The sequence below is a fragment of the Cryptotermes secundus genome, unplaced genomic scaffold (genome assembly GCF_002891405.2).
Source record: "Cryptotermes secundus unplaced genomic scaffold, Csec_1.0 scaffold319, whole genome shotgun sequence".
Lineage (NCBI taxonomy): Eukaryota > Metazoa > Arthropoda > Insecta > Blattodea > Kalotermitidae > Cryptotermes > Cryptotermes secundus.
The window spans coordinates 145,710-172,964 of NW_019724587.1; the positions used below are offsets into that span (position 1 = coordinate 145,710).

Below are 27,255 nucleotides of genomic sequence, written 5' to 3' on the forward strand. Positions count from 1 at the left end.
CCTGTCTCTATTCCCTACCGGTACTGGTGCGTGCCATCAGTCCCGACTCAGCCAGCGAGTTCGGCCTCTACTGGCTCAGCGGTATCTGCCCGAGGCGTTGGGCGGGAAATGTCCTGAATTTGGCTCAGTGGTCCCCTTAGGACATGAGGTTCTTTTACGTGCCGTAAAGCTACGACACGGGACCCACGGCTTGAAGTCCCTCCCGGAGGACTTGTTCCCTGAATTTTTACGCCCTTAAAAATTCCACGACCTCCGCCGGGTTTGAACCCGCGTACCTTGAGTCATGAGGTGGGAACCTTACTCCTAGACTACGGAGGCAGCTAATTGCGTATCTAAGTTACACACAAAGAAGAATGGGACCTGACAGAAACTAGTTTCAGTCCAGGTATGAAGAGGCGTGTGACCCCGGCATGTTATGCTTTTTCCTTCACAGACTCAACACGTTCACATAGACAAGGGGAGGACTCCAAACAAGTTAACTGGATTTAAGTGGCATGCGAGAGTAAATATGTATCTAGAACTGCAACCAAAATATCTAGACATTCTAGACACATACTACACGAGATAATGTACTTACAGGGCGTTTCAAGGAAGGAACATGCTATTAGGATAATCTCAAACTTTTTTCTTCTTTAAAAAGTGGTGGTGTTTGACTAAATATTGAGATAAGAACAACTCAGAATATGATACCGATTCTAAATTATTCTGACACTGGCGATACTCAGAATTACTGGGGTTTTGAACTTTGTCCATCGTCCAGTATTCTAGAAAACTGAAAACACGGTGTTTCGGAAACTTGACCTGTTTCCGTCCTCACGTGAGGGGGAGACACACCTATTCTGCTGAATCCCTTATAAAGAGCTAACCTCATACCACATTGATGCAGGTCTTTCTACTGGACCCACCTGTATACGTGCCTCCATCCCCTACTTAAGAACGGAAACAGACCAGTTTCCGAAACGTCATGTTTTCTAGTTTCTAGAATATCGGACGATAGCATGTAGTATGTTTAAACACATTCTGAATTAAGCCTTCAAGAAGGCCAGTGAATTGCAACTTTCGATATGCCTATAAAGTATTCGGCATTTTGAATTTGTTTCATTTTTTGGCGTAAGTTTTAAAATTGATATTCTTATCATGTACTATTCAGACATCATACGGTCTTATACTAGAACAGTTAAGTGACCTCGTCAAATTCGCGGCGCCTGAAGGGCCCACTACATTCTCAAACGTAGGAGATTCAATTTGGCATGACGCTATTAAGAGCTTCAGGGATATTAGAGTAGACATGAATGGTGATCTGAAATAGAAAATGTGGAAGAAATTGTGGTATACTTGCAGGTGCTACAACTAAATTTCCCTACTGTAAATAGAAGTAAGACGTTTAAATGATTTGGAACATGAGCATACACGAGATTATAGAAAGCTTGCAACATTCCGGTCGAATAATCTGGTAGGGAAACTCATCTTGCAGTGTTATGTGTAGGATTACCTTGGAAGGTAACATTAACTGAAGCTTAAAAACATAAAGTTTATGTGCATCGGATTCGTTTGGTTCATGGTTGGGTTCAGTGGCGGGTTCTTGTGATCACAAAAAGAAATATAGGTTTCCATGATGCTTACGGGAAGGCTATCCTACTTCTTCAGGGCAGTTTTTCAAGTAGTTATTTGACTGGTTGTTTGATTAGTTAGCTGGTTGACTGTTTGAATAGTATATAGGCTATCATATATAAAGGTGAATTTTGTACTCATGGCATCTTATAGGGGGCCCTGATAAGTAGTTTATGTCGCTTTATATTGTCACGTATCACGGTGAAAAAAAGACGGTGTTCGGATTGGTAACTGGATTTATTAACAACCTACAGGTCTTAACTACAAATAACGCTGTTACTAATTTTCGCGCTACAAAACACTCCACGCTAATCTCTTTCAGTGTACCTGCACTATTCTTCACGGATTTATAACATAGGAAATATAAAAGTCTCCCTAAATGACACACTCCCAAAATCTTTGTACTACAGCTCACATAAAGTCTTTAAATCACACGTTCAATATTCACAGACTGACTTCTTGTACTCTTCTGTACTCCTCGAGCTTACTGCTTGCTGTTTTTGCGTGCTTCTGCCGCTACTGCTGCTCGTAACTGCTCTAAACCCTCCTGGACTCTTACCTTTATAGCCGTGGAACGAACTGCATCGCAAGAAACACATGTCATGTGATCACAAACTACTGTTGTGTGACGTCACATAGGACACTGAAAACATTGCTTCCTCTATTTTTTGTGCATTGCACCGTATTTACAGAGATGTTACCTGACGTGTTGATCAAATCCGTTAAAATCTGCTTGGTCCAACTGTGTCGCAACCAGTCAGTATCAATGCATAACTATTCAGTCGGCAGTTTTCTTTCATAACCTAAAGGAATTATGTCGTTACATATCAACATCTGATGGCTAGACAAAGTGAAGATGATATCAATTTTCATGTAACTTCCTGTATGTCTAACCCCTTTCAAATTTGCCCGGATATATACTTACTGTGAATAGACGGTTCATATTACAAAGTTTAATATAAAAAGTAACACAATCTGTTGTTTTCAACACTGTTGGCATTTCTGGCTACTCTCTATTTCTCTTTCTCTCTTACAAACCGGATGCATCTTTCTCGAATTGAAATTTCACGCAAAGATGAAAGAACATACAAAGAATGTTCTTTATTACCAAATTATTTCTGTAACATTGTGTCCTTAGATGCCTGAGTAGGAATTTCCCACCAATGCTGACAATATTTCATGCCGATGTCTTCAAAAGGGACAAATGCGTATGTCTCAAATATTCTCCATAGAAGATGTAGGAAAAGCGTACGTTCATAATGACTCTGAACGTAATAAGTCACTGCGATTACAAGATTAGTCAGCAGATCGATAAGCAAATACTGTAATTACGTAGTAACAAAATTAATCTGGAGATTGATGTTGAAATTATTTCCAAATTCATTTACGTTGCTCACTGCGGTTAAGACGCAGCCAAGAGGATATTTATTATATGAACACGAAGCCTAAACTATATTAAAAACTCTGATATTTTTCGCTAAACCCTGATTCTAATACCTTCTAACAGGGAAGGGCAAGTGAAAATCCTGTTACAAAAGTCTCTTATATAAATGCATTAAAATAACCCGGTCTCAGGGTTAAAAGTAATACTCATGTTAGTAGAAATAACACTGAAGAAGAAAAAGAAGCAATAGACAAAGTATTGTGAGATGATACCTGTAAGCCGGAATACTCCACTGATAGGCAAAACTTCTTAAGACATTAACACATGTTGCTACGGCAACGGATACGCTTGTAGAATCAAAGCGTTGCTACGAGATTGACACACATTTTCGCGACAACAGATAAGCACAGAATGACAGAGGAACTGTCAGAATGGGTGATCATTCTAGGGCTCTCCCAGAAGTTATGAAAGGTGGACAAGTAATTGCTTTGAGAGTTCAGTTGTCAGTTCAGTTCATTAGCGATTCGTAAAAAAATTCAGAGGACAGTTCAATAGTTGAGTGTTCAGCTGTAGAGTGTTAACCAGTAGACAACGGAAGCTGAAGAAGTGACCTCGCAAATCAGAACCAAGTCAGTCGCTTTCGAAGAAAAGACACTCGTAGTCCCGTAAGGAATTGAGGGAGTCTTAAAGGGTCAAAGATTATGAACTGTTATAATTCATTGTAATTACGAGTGATTGTAAAGTAGGTGCTAATAAATCCAACCATCCAATCCAGAACTCTTCATAATTAGTCACCGAACCCCGGACACATGAGAGTATGTTAAATAAGGTCAGACTATATTGGGACGTACGCGACACAACTTCTCTCATATTTCTGAGAGAGAAAAGTTCAGGTCCTGGCCTGAAATGAATTAAAGAACAAAACGGGTTGTTTGACAACCCCGGTCAAGATGCACGCCGCCGAATGACATAGAGTTTCATAAACGGTGAATACATAAATATTTCGAAGCAGGAGAACGCGGCCTTTTTCTGGGTACTGTCCCGACGTTGGGGTAGCGAGAATACGCTGAAAAATACATCTTCTAGGATAGGTAGCACTGACGAGATTTGGTATGAACATAAGTTACACCACTTTGTTTAATGACAGTACATTTCAGCATGGCAATTTACATTACGTAATTTAAGGTGATAAACGGAACATAAATGTAGGACATTGAATATGCCTATAATGAAGCTGGCTGTACAATCAGACACTGCTGCTTTAAGTCACTAATCGTGTATCATTTCAATCCCGAGGAAAGATACGAAACCCGGTCTTTATTCCGAAGCTTTGCTACACGTTTCTGCCATCAGATAAATCCGAAGGGATGCGATGAAGTCGATATTCGGAATGCGACTATTCCGTCAGAGGCAGAGCTCGAAAAATCTTTATCTTTGAAGATTTATCCATCGGCACTATGAGTGTCAGATATGAAGTGCAGGCTGAAGTTAGATTTGCCAAAATGTCTTCATTCACTTACGAGTACATGGATGTAGCATTCCAAATTTCAGGTAATAATTGCGAGGAACAGATTCGTAATACGAAATATAGTCTCAAGTACTACAGTTCCTCTTCTCTCTCATTCGTGCTACATGCCTTGCCGATCTCATACTCCTTCACTTGATCATTCTAATTACACTTGGAGAAGAGTACAAATTGTGAAGTTCTTCAACATGAGGTTGTCTCCAACCTCCTGTCACTTCATCTCTCTTCTGTCCAAATATTCTCCTCAAAACACTGTTCTCAAACATCCTCATTCTATGTTCCTCCCCTAATTTCAGAGACCAAGTTTCATACCCATACAGGACCACAGGCAAAGTTATAGTTTTATATATTCTAATTTGTATGTTTTTAGACAGTAGACGAGAAGACAAAAGGTTCTGGACTGAATGGTAGCAAGCATTACCCAATTTCAATCTCCTCTTAATTTCTTCCTCAAATAGGCTTTGATTTCTTATCGTCGTTCCCAAATATCTGGACTGTGCCACGTTTTCAAAGGATCTTGTTACCTATGTCATGATTTTGCCCTGCATTTTGGTGAAGGAACAGCAACTCATACTTAGTTTTCTCTGTACTCACTCCTAGACTAGCGTCAATTAAAGTTCGTGTGTTTTTCTTTGCGGTACCTATATTATCACACTGTAGATTCACAACATCGGCATAGACCAACACCTGATATGTCCCGTATAATTTCAGTCTCACCTGGTTTTCCTGGACATTACTAATGGCATATTCTAGAGCAAAGTTGGAAAGGAGTGGCGATAAAGCATCTCCTTGTCTTAGACCATTCTGGATAGGAAATTTATCAGACAAATATTTACCTATACAGACTTTAATATTTCGTTTCGTTTCGTTTCGTTCAAACACATTTTAATCAGCCTAACTACGAGGGTCCTACTGAAAGTCATGAGCAACAATTTTTTCTAAAGTAACATGCTTTATTATTGGCAAACCAAATATACCACCTCAATCTAAAGACCTTTCTTTATTTTTCCACCTAATCGCCAATTATTTCTACACATTACTCTCAGCGTTCTTGGAGTTTGAAAATTCCCCTTCTGTAAAATTCCGTTCCAGCCATCCGAAGACACTGACGCACTGCTTTCTGAATTGCCTTTCTTGTCTCAAAACGTTGTCCACGCAGCTGATCCTTCACAAATCCGAAAAGATGGTAGTCGGAGGGTTCCAGATCAGGGCTATAGGAGGGGTGTGGAAGAACTTCCCACCCCATCTTTGCAATTGCTTCCAATGTGAGGCGAGCGGCGTGGGGGCGATCGTTGTCATGCAGGATGATGATGTTTCGTCCCGGGCGTTTATCGCGCAATGCACGATGGAGCTTGTGCAGCGTCTGGACATAACGAGCAGCATTGATGGTTTGCCCAGGTTCCAGGAATTCGGCCAGAATAAACGCCTCTGCATCCCAGGAGATTGTGCCCACCACCTTCGCAGCTGATGGCACTGTCTTTGCCTTCTTTTTTGATGGAGAATGCAAACGGTGCCATTCCATACTCTGCCGTTTCATTTCAGGCTCGAAATGGTGAAATCATCGCTCATCACCTGTCACAATACAGAGCAAAAATCGTCGCCTTCGTGTCGATATATCTGCAGCAGTTCTGAGGTGATGGCTTTTCGCTGACCTTTGTGGTCTTCGGTCAATAACCGCGGGACCCAACGAGCACAAACTTTCCTATAGCCCAAGCTTTCAATCATCTCCTGTACTGCACTGTGCCCTATTCCAACTTTTCGGGCTATTGTGTCCACAGTCACACGCCTGTCCTCTTGAATGATCTCATCCACTCTTTCTTTGTTGCGTTCAGTTGAGGCTGTTCGAGGACGACCGCTCCGAGGCTCATCTTCGATGCTGGCGTTCCTATCTTTAAAATGTTTCACCCATCTTCGAACACTGCTCGCACCCAAGCACACACTTCCATAAGCACGCTGAAGAGTCTGGTGAATTTCTGCAGCAGGGATTTCCTCTTTCACAAGAAATTCGATGACAGCACGCTGGCGAAACGACATATCGTTGTCGGCCATTTTGTTCGGGGTGATACTGGTCACGTGATGCAAGCTATTGTCGTCACAAGACACTCAAGGTTAACACAACGGCTGGTTCCACCTACCACCGCACCGCTGTTCCCAGGTTGCACGCAAAAAAAAAAAAACGTTCCTCATGACTTTCGGTACGACCTACGTAGTTTCACGGGTACGTCAAAATCTATCAGGTTATTGTACAATACTTTCCTCCTAACTGAATCATAGACTTTCTTGAAGTCTGCGAATAGCTGATGTACTGTCTTATCGTACTCCCATTCTTTCTTCCATATCTGACGAATGCAAAAGATCTGATCTCTAGTTGATCTTTTACGTCGAAACCCACACTCATGACCCCCAATAATTCCATCTGTATATGGACTTAACCTTGAGAGACGAATGTTGGATAAAATGTTGTATGAAACTGATAGCAGTGATATCCCCCCGATAATTACTACAGTCAGTTTTATCACTCTTCTTGTGAACTGGTACAATAATAGATTCCTCCTCTGAGCAGGCAGTTCTTCCTTATGCCAAATAGAAGTAATTAGCTCATGGATTCTTGACCGTAATATTTCACCTCCTGCTCTAATCAGTTCTGCCAGACTTTGATCAGTACCTGGAGATTTATAAATTTTCAATTTTGCAATAGAAATTTCAACTTCAAAGGGCTGGGATCAGCTACTAATGGCTCAGCTGTATGTATTTCTATCTGCCTAACATCACTGACCTTATGTACTCGTACATTCAGTAACTGAGGGGTAACTGGCGGTAGGTATAGCTCCAATGTTCTTGCCGCGGGCACTAGATGGTTGTAAGTGGTCAGTTTAACGCTCCGGCCACTTTACCTCCGGGGAAAGAGGCCCGAAATGGAGAGCCCAGTTCCACTTTCTCCCTTTCTGTCTTTCATATGTTTCAACTTATGCAGAATTACATTAATAACAGCGACCATCTGACAGCTCCCATATCAGCCATCTGAATAATATTATGAATATTTTCACTGCAGTGCTTCAAAAGGATGAAATCACAAAATCAGAATCAATGGTTAAGGACGGTTGTGTCATTTAAATCCGTAATTAACAGAAACACATGTCACCGTTCCAACTCTGGGAGAATGTCGGTAAAGCTGCAAACAGCAGTACTTCGAAACGGAAGAGCATATGTTGAGATGATGCTTTGACCCCAGATGACTTCATCGGTCCCACAGATTCCATTAAATACAGAACTTCTATGTGAAAACTTACTCTTTTTCTTCCAAAAGGAAATAAAGTAGCGTTTATATTCTCGTTCGTACCATATGGGAAATCGGACGTGGCATTTTGAATGAAGTTCAGCAGATCGTAATGAGTTCCCTCTGCTTCTCATGTCTGGCATCATATGGCTCTCTGCATGTGGAAGCTACTGACATTACAGTCATTACGCGTACAGCAAATGTGAAGCAAGTGGCCTATGTCATCCTGCTGGGCCACGGAATATCTCTCCCCAAGATATTATTTTTGCCACAGTGCAGTGTCCTGTGACACAACGTTCAGATTATGAATTATCTTTGAGTGCTTTGCTAATACTCTACTCAGAGTACATATGCACGAATACCTATTTTTGATTTGAGGTTTTCACTGTCGTGATAATGAAGCAAATGTCTTGTTGGTCGTAATGACTTTAATTCTGACATTCAAAGTTTCAGATTTATATATTCCCTCCATTTTCAGGATATAAGTAAGTGTACGCCAACCTTGCTACAGGCTTCTCTTAGTTTCTTTGTTGGCTTACATTTTGGGCCCTGAAGGCGGAGATGATGTGTTGGCCTGAAACGCCAGCCTCTCTCTCAACCAAAAGTCATTAAGATCCATGCTTTCCTTTGACGCTACAGCCCCAATTTGGGCCTTGGCCTACCTCCATGAAACACTCCGTTTCACTTCGGTTTACTAGATCTTAAAGACATTCGGTAGGACTCCTTTGGTGGATGATCAGCTCGTTGCGATGCCTCTCTTTCTCTACACAAACACAGAAAAACGCACATGCACACACAAATATCAAACATCCATGCCCTGATTGGGATTCGAACCCACGATTCCGGCTTCCGAGCGAGCGAAGACAGTGCATGTTTTAGACCGCCCGGCTACCGTGACCGGTAAGACCCAGATTACAGTATTCTTAAGAATGCCTGTTGGACTCTGTGCTATACAGAACGTTTCCTTATGCTTAAGTAAAAATACTATTCATCTAAAGGAATTTAACTTAAAATTTACAAATTTCAGTAGAGTCTGATTTCATATCACTTACTAATATCGAAACAAGATTAAATACAGGCTATTGGTAGGAAAACCTGAAGGAATGAAGCCACTTGGAAGTCTAGACGTAAATGAGAGGATGATATTAAAATGTATCTTAGACAAAATATGGGTGTGGATTGGATTCACCTGGCTGTGGATAGAAACCAGTGACGAGCTCTTGTGAACCCGGTAATGAATGTACGGTTTCCTAACAATGCCGGGAATTTTTTATTTGTTGAGCAACTATTGGTTTCTCAAGGACTGAGCTTCATGTAGTTAGTTACAAGCCATCTCGGACCATACGGCTGGATTTGCATCTAAGTAACCTGGGTGCCGTTACACACGAAAGTGCGTACTAGTGCCCAAACAAGTAAAGACAATACCACACGCCGTGGAGGAAACACGCAAACCAGGGGCATATGGCAGTCATAACTGAAAAGTAGGCTGCAAACGTGAGGGGCGAGCTGCCAAGACAAAACACCCTAGAGAGACATACATTTACGAACAGTGGACGACACCCAGTGTGAGGTGAAATAAAGTGAACCAAAATAACGTGAGCATAATAGAAACTTTAAGGATTTTATCTGGTTTTACCTTAAAATGAGAACTACTGCGTGTGATTTTAACACGAACTAGGGCAGTGTAGCAGTTTTAACATAATTTAATAAAGTAATTGTAACATGTCAAGACACCTGAAGATTGCCGTTTGGGGCCGAAGCATGTAGTGTCAAGGTGTGTAATGTTGAACTAGGGCTTGAGTGGTGAATGGAAGAGTGTTGCAATATTGACGGACATTAAATAGAGCCATGTTTATCCCTACCGGTCATTCCTTCTCTCACATAGTTTAAGACGTGAGCAACAGAGCCTCAGGGTCAAACCCGGGTGATCAAACGTTAAGATTCCTGGTGGACAAAATGGCACTGGGGCAGTCTTTCTCTGTGTTTTATCGGTGTTCCCTCGTTAATCATCATTCCATACCCATCTATCACCGACCTGTGAGGTGTTCTGTAGGTCTGACCAGGCTGTACATCATCACATAATCTGCCTTTAAGTTGCAGGCTTCATCCTCGACCCAGCATTTGGCAGGTAACGGGGAGGAAGCTCAGTGTTATCTGTCACATAAATAATTCAGGAAGTCAAAATAGCTTCTTGCGTTCCCATCATTACGTCATAAGCAAAATGAGAACAGCTGCTACTGACGCTTGCGTACGAGTACTAAGTCACTACAGTTTCAGAAGATTTAATTAATGTCATTCGCTTCCTGATTTACTGCTGCGTGTTGTATTGCATTCTTGACTGAACTTTGTGGTTTTCGAATTACTCGTGGTTTCCGCCTTTTTACTTCGCCTGTCGCCCTAATTGGATACTGAGCCAGTAAAATTAGATTAACTTACTCTATGAAATTCACCGTTTCTAAGATAGACTAGAAAACCTTTACGTATTATATGGAACAAGGATTTTTATTGCAGTGTTAACAAAAACCTTCCGACCACCGTGGCCAGGCGGTCTAAGGCATGAAACGTCTTAACTCGCTCGAACATTGGGATCGCCGGTTCCAATCCCAATCAAAGCATGGATGCTTGTCTGCGTTTATTCTGTGTTTCTGTCATCCTGTGTAGGTATCGGCCTTGCGACTTGTTGATCCCACGTCCAAGGAGTCCTACCGACTGTCTAAGGTTAGGAAACTGAAGTGAAACGAAGCGTTTCACGGATTCACTGTTCTCTAAGTGGGAGCACCAGGAAGATACATAGGTTGATTAATGATAAGAGCCCCGCTACTAGACCCTGCCCTAGACGTATTCTACTGCTTAGGAATTCTGCTCACTTAGGCAGACGTGGTGCGGACACTCATCACAGAAAACACATATCACGTGATCGCTATACAACCATTCCATTGGCGCGCTGGGTGAACCTACAGTAAACATGTCACGTGATAGCTAACCAGCAATTCAATTGGCGCGCTGGTTGGACCTACAGAAGACATGTCAAGTGACCTCTACCCACTGTTAATGTGACGTCACCGCGGACACAAAGGAAACATTGCTCCTGTGTTGCTGACCGCGTGTGTTGCGGGCGTTGTCTAGCAGTGGATTTATATGTCACGATATTATTCCAATATACAAAACGGCCTCTAACCTTCAAATTGTCCAACTACGTATACATGTCACTTGTCCACCTTCCGTTGCTTAGGTCGTTGCGAAGAATTTGTACAAGTCCGTGTTTAACGTTTCCAATATTAGAACAGGGTTCTTTAGTGAAGAGGGTTGAAATGAACCGAGTGTAACACACGTTACTGCACTGATAGCTTAGAGATATGTTCAGCAGTCAGTGGCTGGGATCCTGCTCTCATCCTGATTCGCTTTGTGATAGTTTTTTTTTGTATATTACGAAAAAGTATTTCTTATACTAGATTTATATTTATTTCTACATATCATTAGTACGAGGTCCATTAAGCCTGCTTTTCATATTTTATGCTCGAAAGCTTTATCACTGGAGTCATTGAGACTAGCTCTTTCTAACGGGGCCAACCGAGTAGGTTTATCCTTCCCTATCCACCTGAAGACGGAGACAGATCCAGTCACCGAAACGTCGTGGTCTTTTATCTTTTATATACCAGACGATGGGTGAAGTCCAAAATAAGCCAAAAGAAGTAAGATATCTCATTTTTTAAAATGTGTAATCAATAACGAATCTGCTTTCAAACCTTAAGTAACGATGCACAACTAACTAACTAACGAAATATATGTGGCTAAATCCTGCTTGATAAGCTAACAACTGTTCAACAACACGAGAAATTCCCAGCATTTTATAGAATTCAAATTTTCGTAACAGCGTTCACAAGAGCCTGCCGCTGTTCTCTGTCAGGATCGAGATGAATCCGTAGCATGCTCCAATTCCATTTCTCTGTAATTATTTTTATGCTCGTGTTATCTTCCAACCTGCCTGTAAGTTTTCTAACTGGTTTCTTTCCTTCAGATCTTCCTACCAAAGCCGTCCATACGTGCTACATACCCCACCTTTCTCATCCTCTTTAACGTGATCATTCTAATGATACGTGACAAGGAATGAAAGGTATGGAGCTCCTCATAGCATCTGAACTTTTCTAGCCGATATAATGTCTCTGTCATTTTGATCATCTTGTCTACTACTCCTCCTTCTGTAATGTAGACCTAGATGACATGACGCAGGTTCTGTATTGTTCAGTACTTCCACTACAGCGTAGCATTCGTCGGCGTCGTAACTCCAGTGGGATCTCTTTCAATGTGGCATTAAATGAAATGTTAACCTCTCGCCTTCTAATCTTTTAAAGCCAAAGTGTGTGTGTGTGTGTGTGTGTGTGTGTGTGTGTGTGTGTGTGTGTGTGCACATGGGTCGGGATCAAAGAAGTCGAGAGTAAGGCATATTATCCCAATGGATGTTGCTAGAGGAGCACATTTTCTCCAATCCACTCTTGCTCTCCTTTCGTGACAGTGAAAAACTGCCACCAACGCTTTATTTATAGCTTACACTACACTGACTTTTCGATATCAAGAAAAAGGGTGAAAAATATAGCACACAGTAAATAGGTTTACTTTGTTATGTGACCTATCTTGGAAATGTTACCACACGGTCTAGTAAATAGATTTTACAAGAAGATAAAGTATGAAGGCAAAAGTGTTAAAACAATTTAGGCTTCATGGTTTTGTAATGTTGTCTTCTATGTTTTCTTTACTTCATTTCTTTTCGGTGTAGAAATACAGAAAGTTTGATACCAAAGCTGCTCAGCTACCTGGAAAGTAAAGGAATAAAGGGAAGATATGGCTTACTTTCCTCTGCTTTTGGATCACGAAATACATCCGGTAACGACGTTGCTTGGATGGCTGGAGATGTGACATTATGTACAGTATTGTTTAAAATGCACCTACTACATTGAACTAGTGTACGAAGAACGGAGACTTAAGAATATATTAAATTCGAAAAATAATCCTCATCTATCAACCTACTAAAGCGTCAATTTTTGTGTCTAGGTTTGTGCAGACCGCAACATTATAATAATTAATGTGTTAATATATAGGCCTATCTTTAAAATAAAAACGTTGTCTGGTTTTAGGTTACAATTCCACGTCTCGAATATCAGACATATGTAAAAATTTGAGAATTGCTTATATGTTCTGGAAACATTGCGGAATTAGTCTTCTTATTATTACTATTACGTACTTACTCTAGCTGGAATTCAGCTGCTTATACTGGAACACGCGGTAGAGTAGTTGGTAAAGACACTATCCTACAAGCCAGAAGACCGCGGGTTCGATTCCCGATGAGGTCATTAGATTTCTCAATTTACCTAATCCTTCCAGCCGCACTACGTCCCTGGGGTCGACTAAGCCTCTAACACAAATTAGTACCAGGAATTTCCATAGAGGCAAAGAGCTGCCGGAGCGTAAGGCTGACAACCTCACCGCCATCTGTGAGCCGATTGTCTGCAAAATGTGGGAGCCTCAACGTATCATAACCTCATGGGCCTTCACGGTCTGTTACATGGATAGCATTACCTTAACCATTCCACAGCTAATACTGCCCTAGCATACCTCGAAATTGCAACATGACTTATACCAGAGCCCCAGATAGTACCATCTATGTGCCATTTTGCTACTTCTTACTGCTTTGAAGCCAAAGGTTGAGAATTTATTCTCTGGAAATCGTACTATTCGCCATTGAAAACATTAGCAACTTGAAACGTAAAAATGCTTAAGAATGTTAATAATACGTAACTGTTAATGGTAACACTGATATATTAAATGCAACAAGTTTAGTGAAGGTGCCTGCCTCATGGTTGTTTTCATTGTTATGTCTCGTTAACGATATAGCATTGTTAATACCCAGAATTACTGGCTTTTATACACCATCGTCAGGACCCTTAAGAATATACTAGTACAGTACTTTTCTATGTAAATTTCACGTTATAATACATGGAACCGTAAGTCATATATCATATAAAAAATCAGATTACTAATTAAAGATCACAAAGAATGCCGTCTTCTGTGATGTGGTACCGTGTAAATCTAGTGTAAACCGACGTTTCGGAGGAACGTCTGTTTACACAAGTTCTACAAGGCTCCACATCCAGAAGACGGCATGCTTCAGGATCACCGCCATGAAAACCTCAAATCTTTCAATTAAAGATCACATTTGCATCTATAATATCTATTTCACAAAGTAAAATACAAAATATATTTAACAATATTTAACGATCACGATTTTATGTGTCCCTGTAACAGGCCGTGGAGGCCCACAGGCTTGTGAGATGTTGAGGTTCCCACATTTTCTAGAGAACTGGCTCATAGATGGCAGCAAGGTTGTCAGCCTTAGGCTCCGGCCGCCCTTTATCACCAAGAATATTCCAACAATATTGCTGGTACTCATTTCTGTTAGGAGCTGAGTCGACCCCAGGTCTATAGTGCGCCTGGAAGGATTAGGTCAGTTGAAAAAAATTCAATGACCTCATCGGGACTTGAACCCGCGTCCTTCCGGCTTGTAAAATAGTGCCTCAACCAACTAAAACCGAAATTAACGGCCGTGGGGATTCGTTGCGCTGACCACGCGACATCCTCTATCGGCTAAAGTTGGCACTAACTTCGCCGACAAGCGGCGGTCGCTCGGTCGGTATACTTCGGTTGCGAACTAAAACCACGGAGTTTGTTTTGTGTTCCTCACTGAGACTGAGGGGATCAACATGGACGGTGGCGTCAATTAGAAAAGAAAATGTGTATTACTGCAGGCTACATAGTGTTCCAGACTGTCTACTGAAAATATCATAACATGCTTTTTACTTATAGGAACAATATGTTACAGTTTTTATACATAATGTCACGTGTACGCGTGTGTTTGGATTGGCAAATGGATTTATTGAACACTTACAGACCGTAACTACATGCAACTCTAGCGCTATCGTTAATCCATACTCTGCTATTCACTACGGCACACATTTAAGTGTGCTGTGTGTTCACCGTTTGTCTGGTAGCAGCTTCAAAATTGTCCTCTGCTTCCGTGCTCATGTTCTTGCCGGCTGACGACTGTCCCACAACTATCGACTTTCAAATCAACTCAACTCAATTCTATTCCACTGCACTGCATTAACTCACTGAACTGAATTCGGTCGGTCATGTGATATAGCCTCGGAGCGGATTATATAGAAAACACAGCTTACAAAATTTCTTCTACTTTTGCGTCACGCAGCTGTTGGACAGACCTCGTAGAGAACACCACTTCGCAGTCAATCCATTTGAAGCTGTTGTCCAGCAACAGACATTATTTACAGAGTCATTAGCTAAAGGTATATATGCTACAATACTGAAGTATTAATAAACGAACTTCATACAGTTAAATTTGGCTAATTAAACACTCTGCGTTGGTAAACGTCTATAAAACAATATTGCATCACATCCCAGAGGAAAATAATATTCAATTACTACTTTGGTAGCTAGATCGCAACACAAATTTCCCACAAGAGATGTTGTTCCGTACAGACGGAATCTTAATATTAATCCATGGCGTTTAATGTACTGTTTAGGTATGCTTGCGAAGGGTCGTACCAATTGTAGTTTTCAACAGAAAGTTTTGATGCAAGTAAACTGTTCAGAAACTATGCAAAGGCTATGGGTTGGCGTCTGATTTAGCCTGTCCACTTGTAGTTAAGCTCTTGTAACATCCGATATGGCTGCCAATGTGTGACATACAGTTCATTCCCACTAATGCATGCATCCGCATCTGGGCTTCACGTCAGCTCTGGACGCTATTCTTAGTTCGTGGACGCGTTTCACTGAGTTCGGTGGATGCCAGATCTCTCCATTGCACAATAAGAACGTTACAGGAATGCTTGTGCTGACTGGGAAGAACTTTCATAATATTTATCATTCTTTTTTCTAGCCTTGAATTAAATATATATGACCTATCCTGTTCAGAACTGATTACTGAAACTATAGACAATGAAAACACACATACATTCATGCTTCGAGTGATGTTCGAACCCATGATCGCAATATTCGAGAGATCTAAGACATTACGAGCCTTAGACCCCTTAGACTGTGCGGCCACTTTGTGTATGGGGGGAGGGTATCTTACATGCTGATAGTAGCTAACTCTACAGCTTCGAATGGCAGGGTGGTATGGAAATATGAACTGGAATTGGTGACCCAAACGAATGGCTGTAAACGTTTTGGTTACCACATATCGTTATATTGTCACGAAAAGCATCAAGATCCTGGGCTGTGTGGGAATTTTGCTATTGTCACGTTTAGGGTAGTATGCGCGACAAAAATGACGGGTTCAAGTTCGGATGATTAGATTTATTAGCACACTGGTTACACACGCTCTCTTAATTGCACTTAAATGCATACAATTCAGCGCTGTCGCTGGTTCCGCACTTTATAATTCACTGTTACACACACACACACACACACACACCAGTCCTCTCCTGGTAGTGCAATTAAAACAGAGGAACAAGCGCTTCAATAACTCCAAATATTACACACGAAGTCCTCACAGGAAGAACTTTCCGGTGGCCATCTTCTACCGAGAACTCACTGTCACTTAAATACTGAAAACTTTTCTGTATGGAATCTCGTTATATAGCCTCCGCACCGACCCCGTACAGAAAACAGCCTCTATTGTGGTGAAGGAATATTTACCGCGACTTTGCATAGCAGCGCCCGTGGCTTCGACCGCACAGAAAACGCCGTACTTATATTTCTGCCTTGCGTGTATTCCGTCACGAGGCGTTTAATGGCCATTCATGTTACACTATTTTTACAAGTATTTACAGAGCAAATACAACAGACAAATAAGAAACCTACTGCTTGCAGTTAAATCTCAGCCATCGAAGTATGAATAAGTATGAAAAATTGCATTCTAAACAGTAAGTGTAAATAGAAAAAAAATACTGAATTTAAGATAGGAAGTCAGTGTCCCTGAAGCATATAGTGTCGGTTTTGTAAGCACCTTATACATTTAAATAGTGTGTGATTTTTAAAAATTTAGGAACGGATGTAAAATCTTTGAGTGTTTTGATATAATATCCCTGATTTTATACATACGTGTATTTATTTAGGGTTTAGTTAATGACGCTGTTAATATGTTAGAGTATATAGTGCCGACTGCATAATGAGAAGTACTGCCCCTGTATTCGCAAAGAAGGACTGAAGAAACTCACGAAGAACTTCAAGATAGCGGATATCATGACAGATATTAGAACCAGGCACTTCCCGAATACAAATCAGAAAAGTTACCGCTTGAAACAACTTGCTGTGTAATACTGTGATCATTTTATACGAAATGTCGAAATATATAAGATCTTCCCTGTTTTAATTTAGTGTGACGTAGGATTATTTTGCAGATGCTATTTTATATTCCACAGTTTAAAATAATATTATCTGTGTCACATAATTCCAAAATTAGTTCCGAAGGTGAACTGTTTGACTTCCGTTCTCATGTTTTACGTCGGATGTACGTAAATATTTTTTTTTCTTGGCGCTATAGCCCCAGTGGGCCTAGGCCTACCTCCATGAACTCGGTTCACTTCGGTTTTTCTAGATCTTACACATACGGTAGGACTCCTTGGGCGAGTGATCAGCTCGTCGTAAGGATGTAAATATTACTAAGTTATATTTTAAGGAGATATATGAAAACTGAGGCTCTCATACGGCAGTGACTGTGAAATTCATGTCTATCAGACTACATGGTGTCACACCACAGAATACAGGACTTTTCGAGCCATAGTCATGTTTCCTTGGATATAGCAGCCGAAATTATTAACAGTGTTTATCGTGTTTAAATGTTTATAGAGACTTAACCCATGTAATGAGAGTTTAGTGATTACAGTTACAATTTTTATAAATTTTGAATGTTCTTAGGTTTATTGTTCTAGATGAGGTTTTTGATTTTTTTTTTCAGTTTACCTAAGCCTTCCAGCCGCATTATGGCCCTGGGGCCGACTCCCAACCCTATGGGCCTTCATGGCCTGTTACAGAGGTAAGTTTACCTCTTGAGTTTGAATATGACACTTTTCAAACGCTAGCGGAATTTCAAACCTTTATAACAATGACTCCCTGTTGAACGCATCTCTGGTTTTTACGGCCTTACGTTTCAGGTTATGCCATATAAGTTTCTGTGTTCACGAAGCACAGGTAGAGTTACAATGTTTTGTGAGGTGCGGTTGCACTGCATGACCGCGTCTGCATGACGACTGAAGAACCTTCACGGACACTCTTGCGAGTAATGAGTGAGCTCTGTACCGTAGTAGACCTGTCATCCTAAAATCTGCTGCTGTCCGGATGCTTGAGAACACAGCATGTTCTCGGTAAGCGAGAGAGGAGAGAGATTGCATGTAGAACTAGAGGCTGGTATGGCGGGCGGATGAGAGAAATGTTACGTTATCCCCTAAGGTTCGGCTTTCAAATCACGCAGCTCTGCTCACTGGTCTATGAAATATAGACCTTATTGTGAGGGACGAGTAGTAAGACAGGAGTATAGGGGTAAGGGGAGAGCATGATGGAACATATCTCTGCCTTTCCCGATTTTGGAGGAATATGTTATGAGGAGCACGTGCCAGTGCACACAACGAATCTGAGATTCGTGTAGATATTCTACACAAACTATATACCATTCATTGTAAGTCTTCCTATGCATTTGTAAAGTGAGACTGCAGCGAATGGTATGCAGTATGTTAGAAGGAGTAATATTGCGAATTTATATGAGTTACTTTAGTTTCTTTGGGTAAGATGAGATTCAGTCTCGGAGAAAACCTGCCCCAGTGCCACTTTCATCCACCACAAATCCCACATGAACTGACCTAGGCTCGAACCTGGGCCGCCGCGGTGGGAAGTCGATGACTAGCCGCTTGAGGTATAGCACGGCTTTTTATATGATCTTACTTTAAAAATTCATGAAGTGGACCAGTTGTAACCGTGAAATTCATCTTTAACAAATCACAGAGGATTGATATTAAATAAAATAGTTTGGTATTTTATATATTGTTCTTGCTAATAAAATAGAAGATTGAATTTCAAAACGGGCAGGAAAATCTGTAAAGTACTTTTTCTTCTGTGCCTACTAACAAGACATCAGTGTGGACAAGCTTCATAAAAAGATATTTTGGATCCACCAAAGAAGTAATGCAATGGGTTGGATCCAGGTTTGCTCTATATTTATGAAACGAACACTATGTCTATTCTGCCCATTCCTAAGGACAATTGAAACGACAATTGAAAATGCAGAAAATCGGAATAATAAACATGGAACTGACGACTATGTCCTCAACTTCTTGTGGAAGAATAAAATCATACGTTTAGGAAGAAAAGAGTAAGGACTTGCACCTCTTGGTTGTAGTTACCTCGGTAGGTAATTCTGAAATCAGGGATAATATAAGCGGTTTAACCATTCAAAGTATAATGGTAATTATATGACCTGATAGTTCAGTCGGTATAGCAATGGAATAAGGCCTGGACGGCAAGAGTTAGATTCCTGGAAAGGCCATGCGGGCACTCCGCAGCGTCCAGACCGTCTCTTTGGGCCAACATGGCCTCCTATCTAATAGGTACCGCGGGCTCTCTCCCCGTCGGTAAAGCGGCCGGCGCGTAAATTTAATTACTCAGCTCAGTTTAATGCCAAGGTCAAGAATGGTGGAGCTATGTTTTCATAGCATGGTGCTCCATTAATTAAGCTCAGGGCAACTTTATCTTTAGATGTACTAGTCTTAACATTTTCTCCACTGAGTATATTGTCAATGCATTGAGTGTGACTACAGACGGGGTTTGGATTGGTAATCGGATTTATCGTGTCTGCAAGTATTTACAGCGCTATTGCTGTCACTCTGCAGTTGGCTCGAACACACACTTAAGTCTTCTCGGCCTGCCGCGACTTCATTAGTTTTCTGGTAACGGCTTTCAACGGTGGACGTTCCCTATCCTCCGGGTTCCCGAACTGTCCCCGTGCCTCACCTACCAGCTGCTCACAGCAACGGCTCACAAGGACTGAGCCTCAGCCATCCTCACTCACTCACTCACTCACGCACCAACCAACTACTCTTCACTTCACTAACTCATCTCCTTCCTAACTGTCCTGTTTACTCGTATAAAATCTCGGCAAGGACCTCACAGAAAACATGATTCCTCTGTTGCTGTTTACGTATCGTTGTCTAGTGACTGCCGCTGTACAGCTGTTTGTTTCGCGGTTATTGTCTAGCAATGGGTCTGCAGGCCACAATATTTATTAATTTTGTCTCAATAAACAAAAATTATTTTCCACCTCAACATTAATCCACCGAGCTCTTTAGCGGAAATGCAGAGTGTTTTAATTCTTAAATATTATTTAGATGAATTTCACTAATGAGTTGACACTGGTGGTTCATTTTAAACTTGAAAGCCTAGCATATTCCCGACCTGTGTGTGTGTGTATATATTCCTTGAATAAAAAGCAGAAGGTGGAAATATAGAGAGGATACGCGCATGCGCGACGTGAGAATACACATACCCTAAGAGAACCTGGTGCTGCCGTACCCATCAAGGAAACGATCATTACACAGGACGCAGGACTACACGCCTATAAGGTAAAGTTGTCCATGTGCTTAACTAATTAAGTACTACGCAATGAAGGCGTATGGGGGAGTGGATGTATAGATCCACATTTCCTTGATTTCAGCACTAGTTGGAGGTGAGTGATCAGCTTCAAGTCCCTGCCGTTTTACCCTCGGGGAAAGATCCTCTGGTACCCATTGGATAGCAGGTTAATGAAACCAAATAAAAATGACAAAATTGTAATAACAACAAAAGTAAATAACCAATATTGGTCTAATTTTAACTAGTTCAAGTTATCGTACGTATTTTAATTTAATTTAAACCGAATTAACTATATAAAAACAATTTCGAGGCTCTTGAAAAATTGAAATATGCTTGTATCGCGAATAACGGATACCCTTCGGGAAAATAGGGCAAAATTTGTATAATTTATATTATTTACGGTTATAACTAAAGACCTGCACTTTAAAAACACAACAATACGAACTTCCCCCAAACTGTAAACATTTGCCAGTGGAGGGTAACAGCAGAGAAGTTTGAGAGAGAGTGTATAAGTACTGCCAGAAAGAGTGACCGAAACATGTCGTAGCGTTGAAACCGCATATTTATCTTAGAATTCCCTATATATTATGAGACTGAAACTGCATAATTATCTTAGAATTCCCTATATATTGTGAGACTGAAACCGCGTAATTATCTTAGAATTCCCTATATATTGTGAGACTGAAACCGCATAATTATCTTAGAATTCCCTATATATTGTGAGACTGAAACCGCGTAATTATCTTAGAATTCCCTATATATTGTGAGACTGAAACAGCGTAATTATCTTAGAATTCCCTGTATGTTGTGAGACTGAAACCGCGTAATTATCTTAGAATTCCCTATATATTGTGAGACTGAAACCGCGTAATTATCTTAGAATTCCCTATATATCGTGAGACTGAAACCGTATAAAATAAGAAAGACATAACCGTATTCGCATCGTAGGGGAAATTTAATTTTGATGCGTGTGAGGGTAATCCTTAGTTTACATGAAGCGCAAAGAGAACTTCATCAAATCCCTACAGAAAATTGGTCAATTACATGAAACACAATCTGCATGAAGACATTCGACATGTAATTCAAATATTTTTATGGTGAATATTTAACACAGTACGGGAACAGATACTTCACAATACTGTAGAGTGACGCCTGAAGTTCGTATCAGCAGCACCAGGGCATCAGCACCATTTCAGGTGTAAGCAGTCGCAAAGAATCCACCTCTCTTTGTATGAGGCAGATACAGTACATCAGATTTTTAACTATATTTGTAGACTGAAGGCAAAAGCCAAGGATATGAACCCTTAAGACATTTATTATAATTAAGAAACATATCGAATCTCTTATTCCTTTCCTTATAAATGCTGTATAACATTTAGCCTAAAAAATTACTCAGTCTATTATGGGCCTAGAAATCTTTACAAGAACCCGTTCTGAATTTGTACGGCTATGATAGATATAAACTTAACAGATGCACCTATTTGAAAACATCAGATTTCTGGAATAGGTGAAATGGACTGTGATAAATTGTTTCAACAATCAAATATTCTATTTATACAAGCAGCTGATTTTACTTGAATCTTCCAACATTCATGAATTCCTTCAAAAATTGTAATTACCTTAGTTAGAGCTTTTCTTCCGAGTACTTTTTGTAAGAACAAAGGCGGTAATTGTGTTATGTATTCAGTTCACATTTACAATTAAGGTCACTGAGAATGAAATTGTCAATCTAGGAAGAGCATCTGGGGTTGTTAAGGAAGCGTCTCAGTGTTGAAGTATGTTCAAATTACATCTTTCTCAAAAAAGACTGAGACTGTCTTAAGCATATGAACTTTAAGTACCTGGTTTCAGTGCATTATAGACAATTTAATACAGTGTTATCATTTCCTCAATGCGGCAGACTTACCGTAAATAATCATTTTTCTGGTCTGCGATCTCTCGTCATCAAAGGTGGACACAGTGCACTTGTACTCCCCGGACAGTTCTGTCGTAGGATTGATGATCTGCAGCGCTCGGTACATTGTGGCGTTGTCGTCTGAGATTCGGTACTCAAGATTCAACTTGCCGTTGAGAACGCCTAAACCCTGCGGTTTCTTCGAGTGTATCCATTGGTACACTGGCGCGGGGTCGTTGTTGAAGAACCATTTCACAACGAGAGCCCCCGGATTCTTTTCGTTAGTCGCGTAGTCATCATCGTTTAACGCGTAGTCACAGTCCAGCACTACGTTGTTAACGGTGCCGTTTCTGATCACGAGGGGCAGCACTGTCGTCACTGGGTTTATCTCCAACCCATCCGCTCCTCCTGCTGAAAAAACAAGAAACAATGCATGCATTACAGTGAAACATTCATATCTATCAACTGCTTCTTCTCTCATTTCCTTATTTCTGATCTGGTTTAGTCACAGTAGTTATGTTGGAAATTTGCTCTGTAACATCCTACGACCCTTTAATATACTATAAGAATTTTATACATATTTACGCATTTTATCGTATGTGGTATAAACATGACTCTATAATTAACTCATTGCAAATGGATCCAACTCCAAATCAAGCGATATTACGATATATATCTATCTATCTATTGTTCTACAGCCCTTTTCTGCTTCTTGCCAGGTTCTTCGCCTTCTTAATCCAATAACAATCAGCAAGACTCCTTGGATGGGGGATCAGCTCGTCGCAAGACAGCTATCTACACACAGAACAACACAAATACAGAATAAACGCACACAGACACCCATGTTTTGAATGGAATTCGAACCCACGACCCCAGCGTTCGAGCGAGCGAAGACAGATGATACCTTAGACAGTGCGGCCACTGTGATCGACGATATTACGGTATGCAATTCATTAATTTCTATCTATTTATGTTTGTAAATATGCACCAGATAATGTTCAACATTTGATAGAAACATGTAGTGATTTTGTGAAATGAAAACAATCAGTTGCCTATGATTAATATTCCGTCTGTGAACTCTGTGTGTACGGGTAATAAAGTAGTAGGAATATCCTATTTTCTCTGGAACATAGGAATATAATATATATGACAAGAGCAGGCTCCTTCTTCATCCATTTTCAAGTTCCTGTTGTCACTGTACAGACACGTATGAAGATACCTGTTAGTGTAATGCAAAATAAATAAACATTTCAGGAAATAAATATGACGCCTGCTTTTCTTCAATATTTCCTGCAATGCATTAAATCAGCATCAACTAGAAAGCAATTACATATTACTGTCTTCTGGAATTTGTCGCACTGTAGTCAATGAACGGAGGCAACCATTTATCAGATTACATGCGTCAGATCCTAGAAGAATAGAATTATCAGCACCGCCTTAATACTGTCAAATCCCGCAATGATTATATATTGTACATACAAATGTCTATGTTTAATTTTCACTAGAACAAACTTCGACTGCCTTATATTTTCCCGATGTAACATCAAAGATTTGTAAGCTAAAGAAAGCTAAAGCTGTTCCTGTAACAGCCCGTGGAGGTCCATAAGTTTGTGGGACGTCGAGGCTCCCACATTTTGTAGACAACAGGCTCATAGATAGCGGTGAAATTGTCAGCCTTACGCGCCTTCCGCCACTTTACCCCCGGGAAGATTCCTGGTACTCATTATTTCTGTTAGAAGCTGTGTCAACCCATGGACACAGTGTGGCTGGAAGGATTAGATAAATTTAAAAATCCCATGACCTCATCGGGAATAGAACCAGCTACCTTCCGACTCGTACCATACCAACTCAACGAACTACGCGTGTTTTGTATAGTTCGGGTTATTTTTAAACTTTTTAAATACCTCCATGATTCGAGCCCTTCTTCAGTACCTGCCAATTCCGCAGCTACTCAAAAATTTCCCAAAATTTTATGGATCTTGAAAGTTAATTACCGTGTTCACAACAGCCCTCCACTGGTATCTATGCTGAGCATCAATCCAGTCCACGCCACACTCCTATCCCCCTCAAATCCATCTTAATGTTATTCTCTTACCTACGTCTTCTTCTTCTTAGCCTTTTTTCCTTCTGGTTTTTCCACAAAAATCCTATATGCATTCCTAATCGACCCAAGCGTGCTACATACCCTGCCCATCTCATCCTCCTTGACGTGATTATTCTATTTATACTTGTCGAAGTGTAAAAGATATGAAGCTCCTCATTATGCAGTTTTCTCCAAACTCCCGTCACTTTACCTCTCTTGCGATCCAAATATCCTCCTCGGGACCCTGTTCTCAAACACACTCAGTCTATGTTCCTCCCTTATTATCAGAGACCAAGTTTCCACCAATACAGAACCACACGTAACATTATAATTTTCCTATTATGTTTTTATGTTTTAGACAGCAGACGAGCAGACAAAAGGATATAGACTGAATGGTAGCAAGCATTACACGAATTCACTCTCCTCTTAATTTTCTTCTGAATCAAATTCAGCATAGGAATACGCGTTTCATTTATTCGGATAAAAAATGTAAAATGCTCTTTCCAAAGGTTCATTAGCTATTATAATGAAATATGTAGCTATATGTAGTTGTTGCGCGGATATCCTGCGTTTGTCGGTACTCTAGAGAATAATTTCATATACTGCTAATATATATTCACACACAACTTCGGGAACTACCGCAAGCAGGGCTGTGTTGTTCCCAGGACAGACAATTATTCGGTTTGCGATGCTGGCATTAATGACTCAATTAAATCGAAAGTGAAATATGAATTGAACTGTAATAACACGAAGTTCATACGAACGTTTCATGAGAAGTTTCGAGACGACATGACCACAACATGAGCTTTTCCGTAAACAGAACATGAAATACACTAAACTTTCGCTTAATACACTGGGAATTAATCTTCTAAAAATATTATACTGAATTCCTAAACTACTGTATACTGTGTATTAATGTACATGCCTTACGCAACTGACAGTGTCAACATGAGTGTGGTGCAATAAATCAAGTTCGCAGTGGAGATCCAGAAACAGGCTTCATGTAGGGCGCTACAGCCCTCGTTTGGGCCTAGGCCTACCTCCATGAAACTCTCCGTTTCACTTCGGTTTACTAGATCTTAGACATACGGTAGGACTCTTTGGGCGGGTGATCAGCTCGTCGCAAGGTCTCTACCTGTACACAAACACGGAAAAACGCACACAAACATCCATGCCCTGAGTGGAATTCAAACCCACTATCCCAGCTTCCGAGGGAGCGAAGACAGTGCATGCTTTAGACTACTCGACTACCGTGACCGTCGGTAGCATTTTTACATCCAAGTAAAAAGGATTTTGTTTTCGTTTAATTATAGCTAACTGGATTAAATGGGGTATGAAGATAAATTTGTGGTATTTATATAATGGAAGCAACAGACGTTTTCTTCGTTCTTCGATAATGAGCAAATCACTTCTAAGGAAACAGCCTACGTTTCCTCACAATAGGCTTGATTATAACGTGTAATTTATTTAAGGAAAGTCTAGAATGTCTAATTTAAGATGGGCGCTCTTCGTTAACAGAAGACCGTGGGGTTCTACAGGTTTCTGACAATGATATAGTATCATTGCACCACTTTACGTGAGCGGTCCGTTGCCTGAATGAAACATCACGCAATTCGTAGGCTGCCTCCGTCATCCTCTGACAGACGGAAGAGACGCGTAGTCTGTGATATCCTTCCAAGCGAGCCATTACGAAGAGGCCAAGACTGACTGAAGAAGAAACAAAGCCAGGCCCTGAAACTTCTTATACTAGTATATCTGATAATGGGCACTGTCCAAAGAAACTTTACGATTACTCTTCATCATCAATAACAACGACGACGACTAAAAAATATGACAGTTTTATTCTTATCCATTTAGTGCCTAAACTAGGAGATCATGACGTCACTATTGCTTTCCAGAGTATTGAGTTAGGTCTACAGACTTCATAGCCTCCGAGTCACAAAATACGTACTATAAACCCTGAAGTACTCGTACTAAATAATAAGTGAAAAGTACAGGCACAATGTTAAGCACTTCTTTTGTTCTCTTTCTATACTCTAGGACTATGAAGTCGCGCCAAGTTACACAGTATTTTGAAAAGCAACAATTACCTGATGATCTGCCAATTAAGGCACCGCGTGGATACAAATAAGTCTCCCATATATCTCTGACTTCTGTTTTAGTTGTTTAATCATGGATTTTCTTTGGACACTATCCATTATTTATATGTATAAAACGTTTCAAAGGATGTTTTTTCCTTCTTCGGTGACTCTGGGCTTTTTCGTAATGACTTATTTTGAAGGACATCACATAATGCGTGTCCTGTCCCATTTATCTGAGGATGACAGAGCCAGCTTACTAATTGTGTATCGTTTCATTCAGGCAATGGACAGTGCTCAAGTAGAAATACTGTGATGATCCTTCACCATTGTCAGAAACCCGTCCACGCGATTGTTTCTGTGAACGAAGAACGCCCATTTTCTACAAAAAAGTATCCTAATGTAGTCTCAAATGTTTTTGCAGGAACATGAATTACCTCATACAGTCAGGCAATAGCTCAAGGAAAGTAAACAATCCGTAACACTGTGCTCTCCACTACCCTTGGCCCACTTACTAGCTACAGGAAGTAATTCACGTTTCTGCAAAATATCAGAGGCAAGAGTATGTCGAATTATAGTCTCATCTTTCCTCTTTTAGTGGCCGCTGATAATGCTCGCCATTTCCGGTGTCTGTCAGTAAATCGCGATTATCCAAACAAATGAAATGTTCTAATATTACAGAAGAAATGAACGACCGCCAATGAACCGAAGTTTTATATATTGCCTTCTGCAAAGGAAACTAGAAAATTTGGCTTGTTTCTGTGGTACAG

The 27,255-nt window shown here is 40.6% G+C and overlaps 1 protein-coding gene across 1 annotated transcript in view; it reads right to left on the bottom strand.

Annotated features, from left to right (window-relative positions):
* Positions 1-27,255, bottom strand: part of LOC111862315 — a gene marked incomplete at its 3' end in the record, with an annotated part of 152,947 nt that overhangs the window by 24,831 nt on the left and 100,861 nt on the right. Inside the window, exon 2 of the mRNA XM_023847600.2 lies at positions 22,337-22,735. Coding sequence (XP_023703368.1) covers positions 22,337-22,735 — 399 coding nt within the window. The remainder of the gene's footprint in view (positions 1-22,336; positions 22,736-27,255) is intronic.